This window comes from Oratosquilla oratoria, chromosome 13 (assembly GCF_046742065.1).
Source record: "Oratosquilla oratoria isolate Oo_2021 chromosome 13, ASM4674206v1, whole genome shotgun sequence".
Taxonomy (NCBI): Eukaryota; Metazoa; Arthropoda; class Malacostraca; order Stomatopoda; family Squillidae; genus Oratosquilla; species Oratosquilla oratoria.
In genome coordinates this window covers 37891071-37909243 of record NC_134789.1, presented here as the reverse complement: position 1 = coordinate 37909243, position 18173 = coordinate 37891071, and the positions used below count along the sequence as shown (strand labels likewise).

The window sequence follows — 18173 nt, the reverse complement described above, 5'->3', positions numbered from 1 at the left end:
TCAGTATGTTCTTTCAATTGCTGTTTGACTATGTCAGTGAATGAAATCTTATTTCCTTCTTGGGTTTGCTTCCAATTTTTACTTTCTTTAGCTATTGTTTCTCTGTTTTCTTTACTATTCTTCTTCAATTCCTCATTCTCCCCCTTTACCTCTCTTAACTGTCTTTTTAGTTCTTCTATTTCATCAGTTAAGTTTTTATTCGCCTTTTCCAGTTCTTCCAATCTTTCAACCCTTTTTAAAATGGTGTTCATATGACCTAACCTACTCTCCAAGTCCTCGATCACCTTATCAACCTTCATCTCTAGTCTTGTCAGTCGGGGGGGGTTTGAGTCCCCCCCACTCTCTTTAAATCCCTTGAAAATATTCTCATCACTTTCTGCTATATTGCTCCTATCTATACCTCTAATCTTCACATTCCTATTAGACATGTTATCATCCAACTCGTCTTGGGGTCTTTTGTCTACCCGGCGGCCCGTCAGGGCCATTTCCTCCACCTCCTCATTACCTTCCATTTCCTCAGTAATCCCTCCCCCTCTCCTCTTTCCTTACTTTCCCTCTACCTCACGAGCAATTCCCCCCCCCCCTGCAAGTTCAAAAAGGCACTTCTCTTTGCGTTGGTATCCACAATCTGCACTATTCTTCAGAGCGTTCGTCAAGCCGTCCGTTCGTTGAAAGTGTGAGTATGTGTGTGTGTGCGTGAGTGCGTGTGTCTGTGTGCGTGTGTGTATGTGAGTGAGAGAGAGAGAGTAGGGAAATGAGGCAAGGTTTGGTGTAACGATAGTCATTCTCGAATGTTTGGCAACTGACACGAACAGGATAGTAGACAGGACGTGGCTTCACATTTATCAAAGTCTTTGGGAGTCCCCTCGGCTGTCATAGGACGCAGTATACAGACTAGTTAGCTAGTGATCACCTCAGTGCCATCGTGGAATTAAAACTCCTGCAGTATTTCTCCTCGTAACTAGAACGCTGAGGTAAGGGTATATAAGTGTAATTGTGTCCCATTCCGTTCTTTTAGCTACGTTTTTTTTTTTTTCAAATTCCTTCGCTCTTACATATCCAATGCGTATTCAACCATAGCAATTATTTAAACTGGGTTTTGGGAAACAGGAATAGGCTAAGGCTGTACACAAGATATTATTACCAGAATTCATAACAATTGTCTCCATTAGAACAAGGACTTGCATAAAAACCTGGGAATTATAAAGTACAAACAGCTATCCCCCACCTACATTCAATTCTCATTTTCCATCCCTGAACCAAGGCACAAGGGTATACCTAATTCCCAAAAGGCATTTCCAACATTGATTGTAGCGTTATCCAGTGTTTCAAATTGCAGAAGCCTGTAACACTGGGAAAGGATAGTTTAAAGTTTACATACGACAAAGGGGCGATCCGTCGGATTTCATTCATTGGTAATGCGTCAAACCATATTACTCCTGGGATTTTATAGAAATGGCTTTTGTTTCTGAAATCACAATGTCTCAATCAGTACAGAGATGGAACGTACCAAAGGGAAAATAATAATAACAACAACAACAGCAATAATAATAATAATGATAAAAATAATAGTAATAATAATAATAATAATAAAAAAAAAAAAATAATGATGATAATGATAACAACGATAATGATAATTGTAGTCGTAGTAGTAGTCCATCATGGAAAGCCTGGTCTGCAGTAGTGTGGTCTTCGCAAAAATTAAAGGATACAAACATGATTAAGAGACTACAAAAAGCTGCAACTAAATTGGTTCCCAGCCTTGCAGATAAAACGTACAAGGAGATAAAAATAATTGGATCTCCCGTTATTGAAGAAAATGAGATGGATGTTACCCAGTAGTACTGTTTAGAACTTTAGATAACTAAAGGTAATAGATAAGATCATGTACCTTTAGAAGTGAAAAGGATATTTTTCAATACTGTCTTAACACCTACCCTAACATATGATTCAGAAAGTGCAGCTATGATTTTCATTTTATCAACCGCATCTCTTACCAGTCTTCATTCTTAAGCACCCTCATCACATCTATCTTTGCATCTTTTTCTGTTTTTCCTTATCTTATTTGTCATCGTTCGTTTTTTTTTTTTTTTTCCAAGACAAGCCTTTCACGTCCGTTCTCTGTAAGACGAGCAACAGTGTGATTCACCATCGCCGTGAATCACCTCTCAGATTAGACCTCAGTTCATATTTGGTGCGCACGCGCGTACGAAATTGCACCGATCTTGGATCACGTATTTTACTCGTAATCAACATTTATTACCCTCCTGAGCAAGAGCTCAGAGCTCATAATGCCCTGATCTATGGGTAATGCTGCGACCTTACATTGCACACTCTTAACTCCTTGTATATATATATATATATATATATATATATATATATATTAATAACCTCATATAACAGCTGACCCATATAGTTTTTCCTTTTTATTTATTCTATTTGAAGTATACTAATATCTGTTGAGCCCTAACACATGTTAAATTGTGTAAATAGAAATGTTTTACAAGACTTGATAACATATAAAAATGGCTGAAATTGAGATAATACTTGGATAAAATAGATAAATAGATAAAGATAAATAGATAAATAAACAAAGACCATATTGACCTTCATTTTTTGCTTGAATTTTATGAGTATAAAGATCTGCAATGAACATCAGTTGGAATTATTGTGTTTGTTAATAGTGACTATTGCCCACTATTGCATTTCTTTGTTTTGAATTTAAATATGTATCACTTGATTAACAACATAAATCAGGTAAGAAACTAGCCTTTGTAAGGTCTATATCGGGCGCCCCTATGGACCAGAGTCACACATCATTTTGTCTGTGATAGTGGAAGTCTCTATTCATAGAGAAATGGTGACACTTTTATTATGCCGCGACTGTCCCTCCGTTATACTGTCCCCCCACCCCTTGATACTGTCCTGTACAATTTCTCTGAATATTCATTTCCTTTTTTTTTTTTTTTTTTTTTTTTTATCCTAACCCTGTGGTAGGGGAAAAGAATGCTGCCACAAGTCTTCCCACTTGAGTCGTAAGAGTCGACAAAAACGGGACGGAGATAGGATTTGGAATCCTTCTACCTGTAGCTCTAAAGAAGATATAAAAAAAAAAAAAAAAAAAAAAAAAAAAAAAAAAAAGTGTCTAGGAGTTTTCCAACCAGCACCCTAAGGTTTGGGTCTTTTAATGTGCGTAGATGTGGTACAGATGAGTGTAAAACGGAAGAGAAAGGTAATAAGTTTGTGAGGAGAAGGATGGATGTGTTGGCATTGAGTGAAACTAAGTTGAAAGGGAGGGGCGAGTATGAGTTTGGTAGTGTAGTTGGGAGGTTCTCAGGAGTGAAGAGAGGGCGAGGAAGAGAAAGAGTGGCTATACTAGTAAGTGAAGAGATAGGTAAACGTGTGGTGGAGTGGAAGGAGGTTTGTTCAAGGTTAATGTGGATGAAGGTGAAGCTGGGAAAGAAGATGTGGGGTTTTGTAAGTGCATATGGGCCTGGTAGTGAGAAGAGTGTAGAGGAAAGGGGGGCTTTTTGGATAGATGTGTGTGTGTGTAAATATAAGTATATAATTCTACTCTTAATTTACTGGAGACAAATATTTCGCCCCATTTTGAGAAAGAAGAATGTTTTCCTATTGCGCTTCCTAACATAAAAACAAATGCTATAATTAGTGTTGGTTTAATTAGAGACCTTTAACATCATATCTACGTCACATCCCGTAAATACAGGGGCCCAAAAATGGTTACCACTTTTATCATTCCTCTACAAGGAATCTTATGCGGAAACATCGACTACCGTAAATGCCACCGCAGGTCGTCCTGAACTTTCCCCGGTCGGTTCTGGCATCTGTTTCCTTCGCACGATCCACCGGTCGTCCTTAACCGACTCTGGAACCGAGCGATCCGGCATCAGACGCTTCCGCCACTGTAATTCACGCTACTGGGTTCACCTGCAAGACAGTAACCCACTTCGGGTCTCTACGGTGTTTGGATCCTGCACTCTACCCCTAGATAGCCAGTTTCTGGTGTCCGACATCCACATTGACAACCCCCCTCCCCCCTCCCACTCATTTCATGTTGGCGGTCTTGTTGTGTTCTGGTATCGACAACCAAGGAAGAAGGAAGTTGAAAATAAATGTGGGTAATCTGATCTCTTTCTATCACCGTATAAGATGAGTATATGGCAAGCCCGAAATCTGGAACTCGAAGTCCTCTATCGATGTTAGAAGAGAGGTGTTGGAGCTGAAGGTGAGTTATTGCTGCGACTGTCGGTGAGGCTGTTCTCCCCTCGGTTGGCAAGAGACGTCTTTTTAAACCCCGTGGTGGGATCACGGACGGGTCTGATTGGCCACCTTCCCTTTGGCCGTGATCCGCGGGAGCCTGTTGTGAGCCTTGGCAAGTGGGTACGCCTCCACTCGCGTTGGTGACGTCATCAGTGTGGGTTGGACCGGAAAGGAAAACAGACATCTCCGGTGTGTCTGGCTTTGGCAATTGAGACAACGTCACCACACCACTCCCCTCCCCCCTCTTTGGAAGCGAGCAGCGCAGAGGGTAAGGAGTCGCATGAATGGAGTGGGAGTAGCGGGCAGGCCTTCTGACCAGACGGCCGGAGTGGGTGATCGTCCCGTTGAGCGAGATCTCTGGAGAGGATGGGCTGGATAATGGAGAAAAAGGCGGCAGCCGGCTGTAAGCTTGGGGGTGGTTTCGACGAGAGGGTCCTAGCTGAGCATGGAGCTGTGGAGATAGACGGGTAGGTGAGTGGGGTAAAGGTAAACTCGAAATTGAGTCAGAGGGAAGGTAATGTGATGAAGGTTGGGTGGGGAACAATTGTGGTGGGAGGAAGAGGTGGGCTGGCTTGATGTGTACTATTGGCAGGGATGTGTTGTAAGAGGGAGAGGAGGTGGGAAGAAGGGCTGGAATGGAAAGAAGGGTTGGAATGGAGAGGAGGGAGGTGAGCTGGTTTGAGCCTGTCGATGGAAATGTGGTCTGGGTTAGAACCTCGGTCAATGAGAAAGTGCTTCGCTGACCTATTGATTAATTTGTAGGGTCCATCGTAGGGTCGTTGGTAAGGGGTTCGTCTGGAGTCCCGCCCGAGGAAGATATGATTCGTTCAATCAAGGGCCAGGGGAACATGCATTGGATTTGTGTGTGTCATCCGTGGTGGCGGGGGACGGGTGTTGGCAAAGGTCTCCCTGAGTAGTTGAAGGAGGGCGTGTCGGTCGGGGTCACTTTAGCAGAGGTGGTTATTTTCTGCATACACAAACTTGGATGGAGATACGTCGCTGTCGACCTCGAGAGTGTTGTGGATGGAGAAGAGCACCAGAGGAGGGGCCATATGAGGGTTGCTGTGCTTTTAATGGCTCTTTCAGCTGGCGGTGGAACCTTCAACGAGTCCATTGGCTTGTGGGTGGTACGCAGTGGTCCGGTTGTTGTTGGTACCAAGAAACTTCAGGAGTCTGGACCAGAGGTCAGATTCAAAATGGGCACCCTTGTCGGTGATGATGGTGTGAGGGGCGCCGAATCTGAATACCCAACCTGAGAGGAAGGCATGGGCGGTTATCTCAGCAGAGATATCAGGTACAGGAATCGCTTCTGGCCACTTGGTGTGCCTGTCGATGCAAGTGAGCAGGTAACGCATGCCACGAGAGGGAGTTAGGGGGCCCACAATGCCCACATGGACAGATCGAAAGCGTTTTGTGGGTGCGGGAAAGTGATGGAGTGGAGTATGGACGTGGCGCGTCACCTTTGATGACTTGCAGGTAAGGCAGGTGCAGGTCCATTCTCTGATGTCTTTGTTGATTCCAGGCCAGACGACGCGATCCGTGAGGAGACGTTGTGTCACCCGAATTCCAGGATGATTGTGGTCGTGGAACGCCGAGAACACATCCTTGCGATGACAAGTCGGAATGTATGGTCGGGGTTTGCCTGTAGAGATGTCACACCACACTGGAGCGGGAGTATTGGAGAGCTATCGGAGCTGTAGGGAGGATGTATTATCCAGGCGGAGTTGATGGAGTTCTCCGTCGTTAGTCTGGGAGGCTGCCTTGGTGATGGGTCAGTGCTCAGGGATGACGCTACAGGTAATCCTGGACAAGGCATCAGGAACATGATTATCTTCTCCCTTGATGTATTTGATGCGAGTGTCAAACTGGGACAAGAATGACAACTACCGAGAGACTCTCGGTGAGTGGTTGTCAGATACCCTGTCCAGTGCGTTGGTGAGAGGCTTGTGGTCGGTAAGGATGGTGAAACGACGTCCTTCTAGAAGGTGGAGGAAGTGATTGACGGCCGAAACAATGGCCAGAAGCGCTCTATCAAAGGCACTGTAGCGCATTTGGGAAGTGTCCAACCGTTTGAAACTGTCCGTTGACCCTCTGTTGGAATATTGCACCTATGGCTGTAGAGGAGATGTCAGTGGTGAGGACGGTAGGAGCATTAGCCACCGAATAGGACAGGCAGGTGAAGTTTGCTATTGCAGCCTTAATCTACCTAAATGCTTAGGTTGATTCAGGAGACCACCTAACGGGAACGACCGACCGCTTGAAACAGTTCTTAGTGAGGTCGTTCAGAGGTGCAATTTTGGAGGCCGCATCGGAGATAAATCTATTATAATAATTGATGATCCCTAGGAATTTGCGCAGCATTTTGACTGGTGATAGCTGCGGGAAGTCGATGATGGTGTCCACTGTTTGAGGAAGAGGAGAAAGACCCTCTGTTGATATACAGTGTCCGAGGAAGTCGAGTGATGGTACTCCTAGAAGGCATTTTGATGGGTGTATCCTGAGGCCATAACCCTGCAATCGGCGGAAGAAGAGGCGGAGAGGGTGGCGGTGGTGGTCGTGATTATCAGAGGCCACCAGTATGTCCTCGATGTAGACGGTGACGAAGATGAAGTCTCTGAGGGCTTGATCTATAAACTGCTGGAACGTTTGGGCGGCATTGCGGAGGTCAAATGACATCATTTTCCACTCAAAAAGGCCAAAGGGAGTGATAATAGCATTTTTATTAACATCCTCTGGTGCTACACTCGTACGAGCGTTGAGCGTAGCCATTCTTCTGAAAAGCACTGATGGCCGATCGTCTCCGAGTTGAATTTGCTGTATTTCCTTGTAAAGTTCCTCGTCAGATCTGGTGTAGTGGTTTCTCAAGGCCGCCATGAGGGCGTGACACTTACGTTCCGCTGGTGGTGTAATGATGACGCTCTGGACGAGGGAGATAATTTTCGTCGGTAGTGCGGCAATATATACTCCGAAGGCTTGCTGATCGGCCATCCCTGCCTGAGTGGCCAAATATCCTTGTGCGTTGATTAGCCAGTTTTACACGTCATGGAAAAAAGAAAAAAAAAGTGGAGTTTGAGCTTTGATTATGCCATCTTCCTGGTTGTCACTCCGGTGGTCACCAATTTGTTGCGTTCTGGTATCGACAACCAAGGAAGAAGGAAGTTGAAGATAAATGTGGGTAATATGATCTCATTCTATCACCGAATAAGATGAGTGTATGGCGAGCCTGAAATCTGGAACTCGTGGACCTCTATCGATGCTAGAAGAGAGGTGTTCGAGTTAGAGGTGAGTTGTTACTGCGACGGCTTATGAGACTGTTCTGCCTTCGGTGGGCAAGAGGCACTCCTTTTAAACCCCGTGGTGGGATCACGGACGGGTCTGAATGGCCACCTTCCCTTTGGCCGTGATCCGCGTGAGTCTACTGTGAGCTTTGGCGAGTGGATACGCCTCCGCTCGCGTTGGCGACGTCATCAGTGTGGGTTGGACCGGCCAGGGAAGCAGACATCTCCTGTGTGTCCGGCGTCAGCGGTTGAGACAACGCCATCACAGTCTCATTCAAGTCACAACCATGGCCCCACAGTCCTTAACTGTCACTACGGCGGTCCGGGTTCGAATCCTGCCCAGGGCTGAAATAATTTCAGTATCGCTGCGCTTCGAGTCGTTATTCCAACTCTCGGGGGCGGGGAGTTGTGTGTGTGTGTGCGTGTAAGGTCACAGCATTACCCATAGATCGGTCATACGAGCTCTGAGCTCTGTTCCGGGAGGGAAATATCACTCGATCACGAGTCCAGCACGTGATCCAAAGACCAAGGTGAATACATATACACACACACACACACAAAACACCCAGTCCGCTTTCCCATTCACTTTGTTCCCCACATTAGCAGAGACCCAGCAGAACATAACTGATTTGAGGCGGCAAGAGACTCGAAATAGCCATTCCCTTGCCTTCTGGATAAGAGGGTGAATAACAATTGAATTTGTGTAAAGAGTTTTTGACACTCAAGAGTCCGAATATATAATAGTAGATTGACTGTTGCTATGGTGTACAAATTCAAAAACCTTTATAATGGCTCTGCAGTATATACTAATGCAGTTTAGATTATCAATATGTGTGGACCATGTTAATTTGGAGTCTATTGGCATAACTAAAAAATGTACATTATTTTCATGTGGTAAAATCTGATTATTCAAAGTAATGTTTGGTATTATTTCTTGTCTCCTGCATCTCGCAAACTGAATTGCTACTGTTTTGGTTGTAAAGAATCTAAAACCAAGACTAATGGCCAAGTTGTTTACAGTGTTGATTTTTTTCTTTTTTATTGTAAATGGCCTCATACTGATTCCGCATCGTAATCTGTGCAGTATACTGCCAAACCATACACAAAGATCGAGAAATTCACAAGAAACTGCATTAACAAATACCTATCGTTCCCTCACTGATAAAAATATGATAAATACACTACATGTCAGTAGCCACCAGAACACGAACACATCTCTTCAACAACATAGAACTTTATGGATTTCTGTTAAGGTCGATAGAGGATTATACCCAGAGAAGGGTTCTCTGGGCAAAACACAGCTTGATAAAAGTGTTTTGCTTAGAAGCCACCCTTCCCCCAAACACCGGGCTGAAGGTGTATTTCAGACCCAGTTTTTAGCATGTGATGAGGAGCTGTGAATAGTTGGATTTCGTTGGTACTTACTGTTCAGTAATTTGTCTCCACTTTTCCAACAGGAACACAAAACGAGTTTGACTTGTTAAGGCTCCCTGACTGAGCTTGAGAACTAGATTGCTACATGCATGACAGTTCTTGCGAAATCCATGCAGTAATTTACAACAAATACGTATCCAGAAGGACGCAGATCTAGCTGTAAACAAGACAAGATGAACCAAGACCCGGTCAAACAACAATATTTGACCGTCAGTCAGTATAAAAAATTTAAGGTAAGCCTAAATAATGCACTTTATTATTCTGCAATACACACGCACACACACACACACACACACACACACACACACACACTCACGCACACATACATCGTCGGATTGACGGCGAAGATTGGAACTCCGGAAAAAAACACACGTGATTTTCGTTGATTTCAGTGACGAGGGAGTACCTGTGTTGTATTAGTGGGGAAGGATAAAGCTCGTGTGTAGTGGGCAGGTAAAAAAGAAAAAAGAAGGGGAGGCATTATTGAAGAAAATGGAAGGAAATGAGGAAGGGGATGAACAAGCCTCAAACGTCAGAAGGGGTGTAAACAATAAAAGATGTGCAGACGACACAGCTGATGTCGAACAAATAAGTAAAGGAATTAAGAGTAGAAATATAGATAAGAGCAGCTCAATAGAAAGTGGAGATAAACATATCTATGGATTTAATGAGGGAGGAGATGACAACCTCCCCGATTAGCAAGTCTAGAGGAAAAACTAACAAAAATGAACGAACCATGGGAGGTTAGGTTTAGCCAACTAGCACTAGTTACACAAAGAGTTAATAAATTGGAAGAACTAAAGAAGGAGAATCAAAACCTAACTAAAGAAATAGAATAATAATAGAAAAAAAAACAGAAGAAGTAAAGGATGAGAATGAAGAATTAAAGAGGATTAATAAAGAGAATAAAGAGTCCATAGCAAAAGATGCAAGTGGTTGGAAAAAAGTCCAGGAGGATAACAAATTGGACATAGAGATATAGTGTAACAACAGATGAAGGGACACACTAAGGACAACATTATTAAAGTGATGAGAGAGAAGGAGAATATAGTAAGAGACTTAGCAGATAAAGAGAAATGTATAATTATATCAGGAATGGAAGAGAAGCATGATCCAAATAGGACTACAAGAGTAAGGGATGAGAAGGAAAAGTAAACAAGGTATTGAAATATTTCAAGGTGAACAACAAATAGAGAAAGAAATTGAATAAATATATAGGCTAGGGAAATACAGTATAGACAAGACCAGACCAATTAATGTTAAATTTAGGTCACACCATTGTCCACTTCAATGAGAAATGTATAATTATATCAGGAATGGAAGAGAAGCATGATCCAAATAGGACTACAAGAGTAAGGGATGAGAAGGAAAAGTAAACAAGGTATTGAAATATTTCAAGGTGAACAACAAATAGAGAAAGAAATTGAATAAATATATAGGCTAGGGAAATACACTATAGACAAGACCAGACCAATTAATGTTAAATTTAGGTCACACCATTGTCCACTTCAAATGACACTTTAAACGGTACTAGTCTCGTATTCAAGCTGATATAAACTTTATTATGATGAAGATCACCAACATGTTTTTCACCGTTAACAATTTATCACCACTAACTTCATCACCATCATTCAGAACCTTAAGGCTTATCTTGTTCTTGCCTTTACTAACTGAAGCTTTATGTTCAGTTTTCTTTCTATTAAACCTATATAAACTACCCTTTTTATGGCACAAAATACATCTAAAGTTGTTAAAACTACAAAACATATCATGTGAATATCCACAATGCCTACAACAATTATTCACCATTTAACCTCGGACTGTTATGCTGTGGGCTTACTAACATAAGCTTTTTCCAAATTGTCATTTTTTCCCCAAAAGTTTAACTGAGGTCATGTTCCTTAAATCTATATCTAAGGCCACTAAGGTTGAAAAATACACTTCATTTTCTACTGCCATAAGCAATTGATCTCTCACTCTGGAATCAAAATGTGATCCAAATGCACAGTCATTGGCCAGGTTTTTTTAGTTATGCACAAAACTCATTTACAGACTTTTCCTTCCTCTTTTTCCTTTGTTGGAATACCAAAAGACTCCTGTGATGGAAAGGTTTGACTACATAATGTGCTTTCAACAAAGAAAGAAATCACACCATATAACTTGGAGCCTGGTAAACCTGGTGCATACAAATTACCTAGAACATTAAAAACTTATGGTCCTAATAACACTAAAAAAAAAAAATCTTTTTGACATCTTCAATGACAGACAAGCTACCAAGATTAGCCTCTAATAGGCTAATCAATAGATCCGAAGTAATCTTTGACGGATCAAATGGATCAATTTTTGATTGATATACCGCAATTTGTAACAATACAAAGAACGTACCAAAATGTCGATGCATAGGATATGTTCCAAAACGAACATTCAAGTTGTCACATCCACCTCTAACCTAGAATAATCAGTTAGTAAATAAAGGACCTAGGAGGACAATAATAACTCTTACATATATTGCCTCATCCCTTAAAAGTGGGTGACAAAATAGAAATAATTCTTTTCAGTATCATCTATATCATATATCATCACTATTGAGGTTAAGTAAAGATAGAGGTAATTATTTTCACATATTGAACTAAATGTTATATTGATTATATCTTCATTACATGCTATCATAATATTCATACATATTCTTATATATGTGAGGTAGAACATAAGATAAAGGTTAATTACCATTACTTGCATCCAGTAGATCTGTACTGAGAATCTGATCTTTACAATAATTATTCATGAATTACATTTAATACAACTAACGCAAATAAATTCAATTATTATATTAGATACATATCTAAAAGGATTATACTCTATATTAATCTCCATGGAATAGTTCACCACCATGTGGTTGCCATGACATCACATGTGTATACATGAATATTAAATATGATCATTGAATATCTAATCAATCTCAAGGTATAATCAAAATAATAATGAACTTTCAATACCACACAAATTACAAGTCTACATATCTTAGATAGTTTTTGCTCTCTCCTTCTTTATATCAATCCCCCATTTATCTTAATGGTAAACATGCTAATTCATGCATGAGTAAACCGAATCCCCCAATAACACAACAATACATGTTGTTCTTTTGATTGTAAGAAGGAAAGAGAGAGAGTGAATCCACTCTAATCGTGTGGATGTCAACAATTTCCAACAATGGAGTGGATTATGTTGACAAACATACGTTGTAAACATAAATCATACATTGTTCATACATCATAATAATTTAAAGCAAATAGTTCTCTGAATTCTCATACACTAACTAGAACGCAATAATCTCAAATGTATAACATATACGCAGATATGTTCATCTTCAAAATACTTTGATTTCGTCTGGCGAAACTGCGCTTGCGTGAAAAAGAAAACGGAAGACACAACACAACAGAAAACACAATACACACGGGGGTGACTATGGTATGGTAACAAAGTCAAACCTCCAATCTGCATCAAGTCCAGATGATTCAGTCACAAACCACCCTGTATAACTGTAACAACAAGCAATCCTCACTGGTTTATTGAATTACTCAGACTCGATACATAGCTGGCATGCTTCATGGCGTCATCCCGAAAACCACATGCACTCTTCAATTACCCCCAACTCAGTCACGTAAAACACCTTTTTATACAAGCACTGCGTCTAGTTCTCTTCGTTTCTTCTCGTCACCACTATTATGTTGATGGTGAGTGATAATTAATAGCCGAAAGGTCCTTAGCTTATTTTTAGTACGATCTCTCGGTCGGGATGTAAATACAAAGCAACGCATGATCAGACGACCAAGACGTCATTCACCCAGTCGCAGCAGGGTTACTGAACACTGAAGTTGTTCTACCTCATGGGGTTGTACCTTTTGGAGTTATCTTTGCTGTACCTCATGGGGTTGTCTAGGCCTCGTGGGATCGACTCTTGACTCGTCGCCAGAAATTATATTGCACTTACAGCATCATCCTTACCTGGAAGTTATTGGGATCGAGTTAGTTGTATCCTTATCGGGGTTAATCCCATCGTTGTCGCCAAATATTATATTGCACTGATAGCATCATCCTTATCTGGAAGTAATTTAGATCGAGTTAGTTGAATCCATACAGGGGTTAATCCCACTGTTATCGCAAACGTGGGTATTTATAAGAAGACTCCTGGTTCCTTGGTGGGTTTTCTTTCGTCAGCTATTTGCAAGCGTATTGTCAAAACATACAAATACCACGCAACACATGAGTATCTCGACCTTCCTATTCGATCCTGTGTATAATGGGTCGAATAGCTATGTATGAGTATGAAATACATAACCCCTGAGAAATTATCACTATCATCCCATCACCTATGTGATAAGGCGCATTGAACAGGGGGGAAATGTGGATATTTTTAATCAAATTGTTTGATGGATAAATTTTGTGTGATTGACATGATATATACATTATTTCTAATTCTCAGAATAAGAAGTTTTGGGTACACATATACTTGGGCACCGATACGGATGCAGGCCGAATGGAGTTATTTACAAGTGAGAAGGTGTCCAAAAAAAAGACGCCTGATATCTCATTGATTGTAAAGGACGTCATTAAAACAGTCCTCATAGAAGACAAACCTGAGTTTGTGGTAAGTATTCCTTAAGAATGTGTTTGTACTAGTGCTGTAACACCCAATACAATGTCATCAGCAAGGCTGCTGCCTTATAGAGGGAAATGAATATGTACAATGACCATCCTGCCAAATTTATATTGAAAAAATGCCAGATAATTTAATTCAAATGAGGGAATTCTTAGCGCGCGCGGACGTTTCGGCTTCATGAAATTACCGACCCTGGACATTTCGACCTCATGAAATTATCGACTCCCGGACGTTTCGGCTTCATTTAAATATATTCTTTTAAACACGTGATAAGTTTGTTATTTTGCTTTGTAACATGATATCAAGGGATTTCATACTTTATGAATTTAGTATATACAAAGAAATTGTATTTAACTAAATTTGTTCACTTCCATGAAAAGAAGTTTTGGCTTTGGAATTTCATTCAGCCAAATATATAATGTGTTAGAAAAACATTTGTATTTGCAGTAGAATAGGATTGGGTGCATGTTATTGTGTCAAAGTAGCATGCAGCTGATACTTTAGGGTCTATATGGTGCGCCCCTACGGACAAGAACCACACATCATTTTGTCTGTGGTAGAGGAGGACTCTGTTCATAGAGAAATGATGACACTTTACAAAGGATTACAAAGGCGTAGCATGCCGACAGGAGACCTTTTGGTCCATATCTAGGTCGGATGCAAAAAAAATCATACATACATACATATACCAAAGGCTTTTCCCCCTTATTCGGGGGAAGCCAAAAAGAAAAAGGCATAGAAATCACTCCCACCCGTTTCATTTTCCATATATTCCACTCCCCTCCACCCTCCTCCCTCCTTCCTATCTTGGCACCTCCTATAATAATGTAAATAACAAATATAATACATAAATAAATGCATAGGTATAGTTAAGTAATAAACAAACAGGTAATTAGTAAATAATGATAGATTGATATATAACTAATAATAAATGAAAATCAAACAGACAAATGATAACAAAACAAAAAACAAATAATATAAGATAAATTATAATCATTACAGCATCTTGCTTAGGTGTTTATCTAAATGATTCTTAAAGCTTTGAACTGAACTGCATTGCACTACCTGTGCAGGAAGTTTATTCCATTCATCAACAACACGGCTGGCAAAGTTGTTTCTACGTATTTCCAAATTGAATCTATTTCCGGACAGATTGAAACCATTGTTTCTTGTCTGATTCTCATTCAATGTGAAAATTTTGTCACTTTTGATGTTGTCAGTTCCCTTTATGATTTTAAAGACCTGTATCAAGTCACCTATGAGTCTACGCTTTTTGAGGGAAAACAGATTCATATGTTTCAGTCGATTTTCGTATGATTTATTTTTGATATTTGGAATCAGTTTTGTGGCTTGCCGTTGTACTTTTTCCAGTCTGTCAATGTCTTTAATGAGATTCGGTGACCGTACGGAAACAGCATATTCCAAATGTGGATGAACTAATGATTTATATAGCTTGTTAATGAGTGATGGACTATTGAAATCAAAAGATCGCGCAATCAGTCCCAAAATCTTATTTGCTTTCTCAGAGGCTGAAATACACTGCTTGGATGATTGAGATCATTACTGATAATTACGCCGAGATCTTTTTCACTATCCACTTTTGTTAACGAATTTCCAAATAACTTGTAATTGTACTCACTGTTATATTTACCTATGAGCATTACCTTTCATTTACTTGTGATAAATTTCATTAGCCACTTTTCAGACCCTTGCTGCAATTTATCTAAATCTTCTTGAATATCTAATTGGTTGAAGTGATCATTTGCCATTCCGCACAGTTTTCTATCATCAGCAAATTTGGAAACAGTAGATTTTAGTCTATGGTCTATATCATTTATATATACTATGAATAGAAGTGGCCCAAGAACGGAACCCTGAGGAACTCCACTTGTAACATTTTTCCATCTAGAAGTTTTGCCATTTTGAACAACTCTCTGTTTTCGATTATTCAACCAATTACTAGTTCAACTTAATAGGCTACCACTTATTCCGTCTGAAACCATGCTGACTATCATCTATCAAACGGTTACTTTCTAAATGATGTTTGATAGCATTTCTGATATTTTCCATTATTTTTCCTACGATTGAAGTCAAACTTATAGGCCTTTTAGTATACTACGACTGTCCCTCCGTTATGCTGTCCCCCAAACCCTTGTTAGGAAGAGTTAAGGATGTACATGTGCTAAGTCTAGAGAGTGGGGGAATATCAGATCATTTTTTGGTGGAAGATAAGTTGAGAGTGGAGGATAGATGGAGAAAGAGGAAAAGGATAATAGGTAGGCAGGTGCTTAGAGTGAACTGATTAAATGGGAAAGAAAAGGAGAAGGACTACTAGAAGAAGCTGAGAGGGAGTGAAGGATAGAATACTAGGAGTGGAGGATGAATGGGAATGGTTCAAGGAGGGACTCACAAGGTGTGCAAAGATGGTGTGTGGAACAAGGAGGATGGGAGGAAATAGAAGGAAGGGTAGTGAGTGGTGGGATGAGGAAGCAAAGAAGAGTGTAGAAGAGAAGAAGCAGGCTTTCATAGATTGGCTACAAATTAGGACGAGGGAATCGTATGAGAGGTACAAAGAAAAGAGAGGGGAAGTTAAGCATAAGATAAAGGAAGCAAAGAGGAGAGCAGATGTGAAATGGGGAAAGAGTATGGCAGAACATTTTGATAGTAATAAAAAGATGTTTTGGAAAGAAATTAAAAGAGGAAGAGGAGACGAATCAAGTAGAGAAAAAATTGTAAAAGGTGCAGATGGAGATATGATAATGGATGAGAAGGCAGTGAGAGGAAGGTGGGCAGAGTATTTTAGGGAGTTGCTAAATGTGAAGGAGGATAGGAAGGGAAAGATAGCTGCAGTGGGAGGCGCTAAGAAAATGAGAGTGATGAGTGAAGAAAATGGGGAAGAAATAGGGAAAGATGAAATGAAAAAATTTGTTAAGATGATGAGAGCAGGTAATGCACCTGGGTTAGATGAATGCCATGCAGAATGTCTGAAGAAAGGAGGTACAGTTATGGTGGACTAGCGGGTGAGGTTATTTAATCTTTTTTGGAGAGAGGGTAGAGTGCCGGAGGACTGGAGGGGTGTCTGTATAGTTCCGCTTTACATGGGAAAAGTGGACAAGTGTGAGTATAGTAGTTTCAGAGGGATCAGCTTGTTGAGTGTAGTTGGGAAGGCTTATGGGAGGGTCTTGATTGAGGGGATTAGGAGAGGAACAGAGGGAGTAATTGGTGAGGAACAGTGTGGGTTTAGGACAGGTAGGGGTTGTGTAGGTCAGATTTTTGTGGTAAGACAGATATGTGCGAAAGCTATACAAAAAGGTAAGGATGTTTTTTGGGCTTTTATGGATTTGGAAAAGGCTTACAACAGGGTAGACAGGAAGGCACTGTGCGAGGTACTGCAGATATATGGGATAGGAGGAAAGCTGTTAAGAGCAGTCAAAAGTTTTTACGAGAGTAGTAGAGCTTGTGTTAGGATTAGAAATGGAGAGAGTGAATGGTTTGAGGTAAAGGTGGGACTTCATCAGGGATGTGTTATGTCGCCCTGGCTGTTCAATCTATACATGGATGGGTGGTGCGAGTGGTGAATGCAAGGGTAGTGGGTCAGGGGTTGGAGATGGTTAAAGAAAATGGAGAAAAGTTGGAAATAAGCCAGTTGTTGTTTGCTGACGACACTGCGCTTGTAATAGGATCAGAGGAGGGATTGAGGAAGTTAGTGACAGAGTTTGAGAAGGTGTGTGAAAGAAGGAAGCTGAAGATAAATGTGGGTAAAAGTAAGGTGATGAGATGTACAAGGGGTGAAAGTGGCAGCAGACTGGAAGTGAGCATTAAGGGAGAGACTGGAGGAAGTTGACAGTTTTAGATACTTAAGTGCGATTGTGGCAAGAAAGGGAGGAGTGGAGTTGGAGGTAGAATGTAGATTGAGAGAAGTGAGTAAATGCCTTGGTGGATTAAAATGTGTAATGAGAAATAGACATTTGGGAATAGATGCTAAGAGGAGATTGTATGAAGGAGTGATTGTGCCGACAGCACTGTATGGGACAGAAACATGGAACATAAGAAAGGAAGAGAGAAGGAGTTTGAATGTGTTTGAGATGAGGTGTCTGAGAAGTATGATAGGGGTTACTAGGCTGGATAGAGTGAGAAATGAGGAGGTGAGGAGGAGAACAAGGATGGAAAGGGAGCTGGGAGATAGGGTTGATGAAAGAGTATTGGGATGGTTTGGACACATGGAAAGAATGAGTGAAGAAAGACTAGTAAAAGAGGTGTGGAAGGCATAGGTGGAAGGAGTGAATATGAGGGGCGACCTAGTATGAGATGGATGTATGGTGTAAAAGGGGCATTATGAAAGAGATGAATGTATGTTGAGGAAGGACGGGAGAGGACAGAAGATAGGGGTGAGTGGTGAGGGGTTGTGTATGGATGATGCTGTGATGCACGAGGTGGAGTGGGTGGGGAATGGGGGGTGAGGAAGTATGTTTGGGAAATAATTTGACACAGCCCGAAGGGATTTCTCCCCGTCTTCTCCT

General features: G+C 41.0%; 1 protein-coding gene across 2 annotated transcripts in view; it reads left to right on the top strand.

The window, feature by feature from the left end:
• Positions 1 to 814: 814 nt before the first annotated feature.
• LOC143032388 (docking protein 5-like) overlaps positions 815 to 18173 on the top strand; it is a 98269-nt gene continuing 80910 nt past the window's right edge. Inside the window, exons 1-3 of one of the 2 annotated variants that reach the window (XM_076197085.1) lie at positions 815 to 974; positions 9017 to 9226; positions 13477 to 13641. In XM_076197085.1, coding sequence (XP_076053200.1) covers positions 9167 to 9226; positions 13477 to 13641 — 225 coding nt within the window. In that variant the 5' untranslated portion in view covers positions 815 to 974; positions 9017 to 9166. The remainder of the gene's footprint in view (positions 975 to 9016; positions 9227 to 13476; positions 13642 to 18173) is intronic. The other variant, XM_076197084.1, reaches the window with a different exon arrangement.